This window comes from Mandrillus leucophaeus, unplaced genomic scaffold, assembly GCF_000951045.1.
Source record: "Mandrillus leucophaeus isolate KB7577 unplaced genomic scaffold, Mleu.le_1.0 Scaffold43, whole genome shotgun sequence".
Lineage (NCBI taxonomy): Eukaryota > Metazoa > Chordata > Mammalia > Primates > Cercopithecidae > Mandrillus > Mandrillus leucophaeus.
In genome coordinates, this window is record NW_012104587.1 from 1,440,212 (window position 1) to 1,440,797 (window position 586).

Consider the following 586-nt stretch of genomic DNA (forward strand, 5'->3'; position numbering starts at 1 on the left):
GCCTTGAGGTGCAGGTCAGGCATTTTAAATTTGGGGCCCTTCAGTTTCCCTTCTGGACCATGAATGTCAATATCAGGAGTGTCAATGTCCACTTTGGGTCCTGAGACATCAATGTCAGCTTTGGGCAAATTAACATCCACTTCTGGGCCCTCTCCTTTAAATCCTGGCATGCTGAATTTGGGCATTTTCACCTTGGGCATCTTCAGGTGCCAGTCTGGACCATGAACATCCACATCTGGGGCATCAATGTCCACTTTGGGGCCCTTGATGTCAACTTCAGGGGCCTTTAGATCACCTTCCATCTTAGGCAGAGAAACATCCACATCTCCTTTCACCTTAGGGCCTTTCAAATGCAAATCAAAATCAGGCATGGAGATCTTGGGAGCTTTGATGTTCATCTCTGGCATCTTGAATTTAGGGCCCTTCAGTTTCGCATCTGGACCTTCGATATTCACATCTGGAACATCAATGTCCACCTTGGGCCCTGAGACGTCAATGTCAGCCTTGGGCAGGTTCACATCCACTTCTGGACCTTCTCCTTTGAAGCCGGGCATGCTGATCTTCGGCATTTTTATCTTAGGCATCT

General features: G+C 48.0%; 2 protein-coding genes across 2 annotated transcripts in view; both read right to left on the reverse strand.

Moving 5' to 3' along the window:
* Positions 1-584, reverse strand: part of LOC105549040 (neuroblast differentiation-associated protein AHNAK-like) — a 15,610-nt gene extending 15,026 nt beyond the window's left edge. Inside the window, exon 1 of the mRNA XM_011993371.1 lies at positions 3-584. Within this exon, the coding sequence (XP_011848761.1) occupies positions 3-584 (582 nt within the window). The remainder of the gene's footprint in view (positions 1-2) is intronic.
* AHNAK (AHNAK nucleoprotein) overlaps positions 1-586 on the reverse strand; it is a 139,520-nt gene that overhangs the window by 115,280 nt on the left and 23,654 nt on the right. The window lies entirely within an intron of this gene.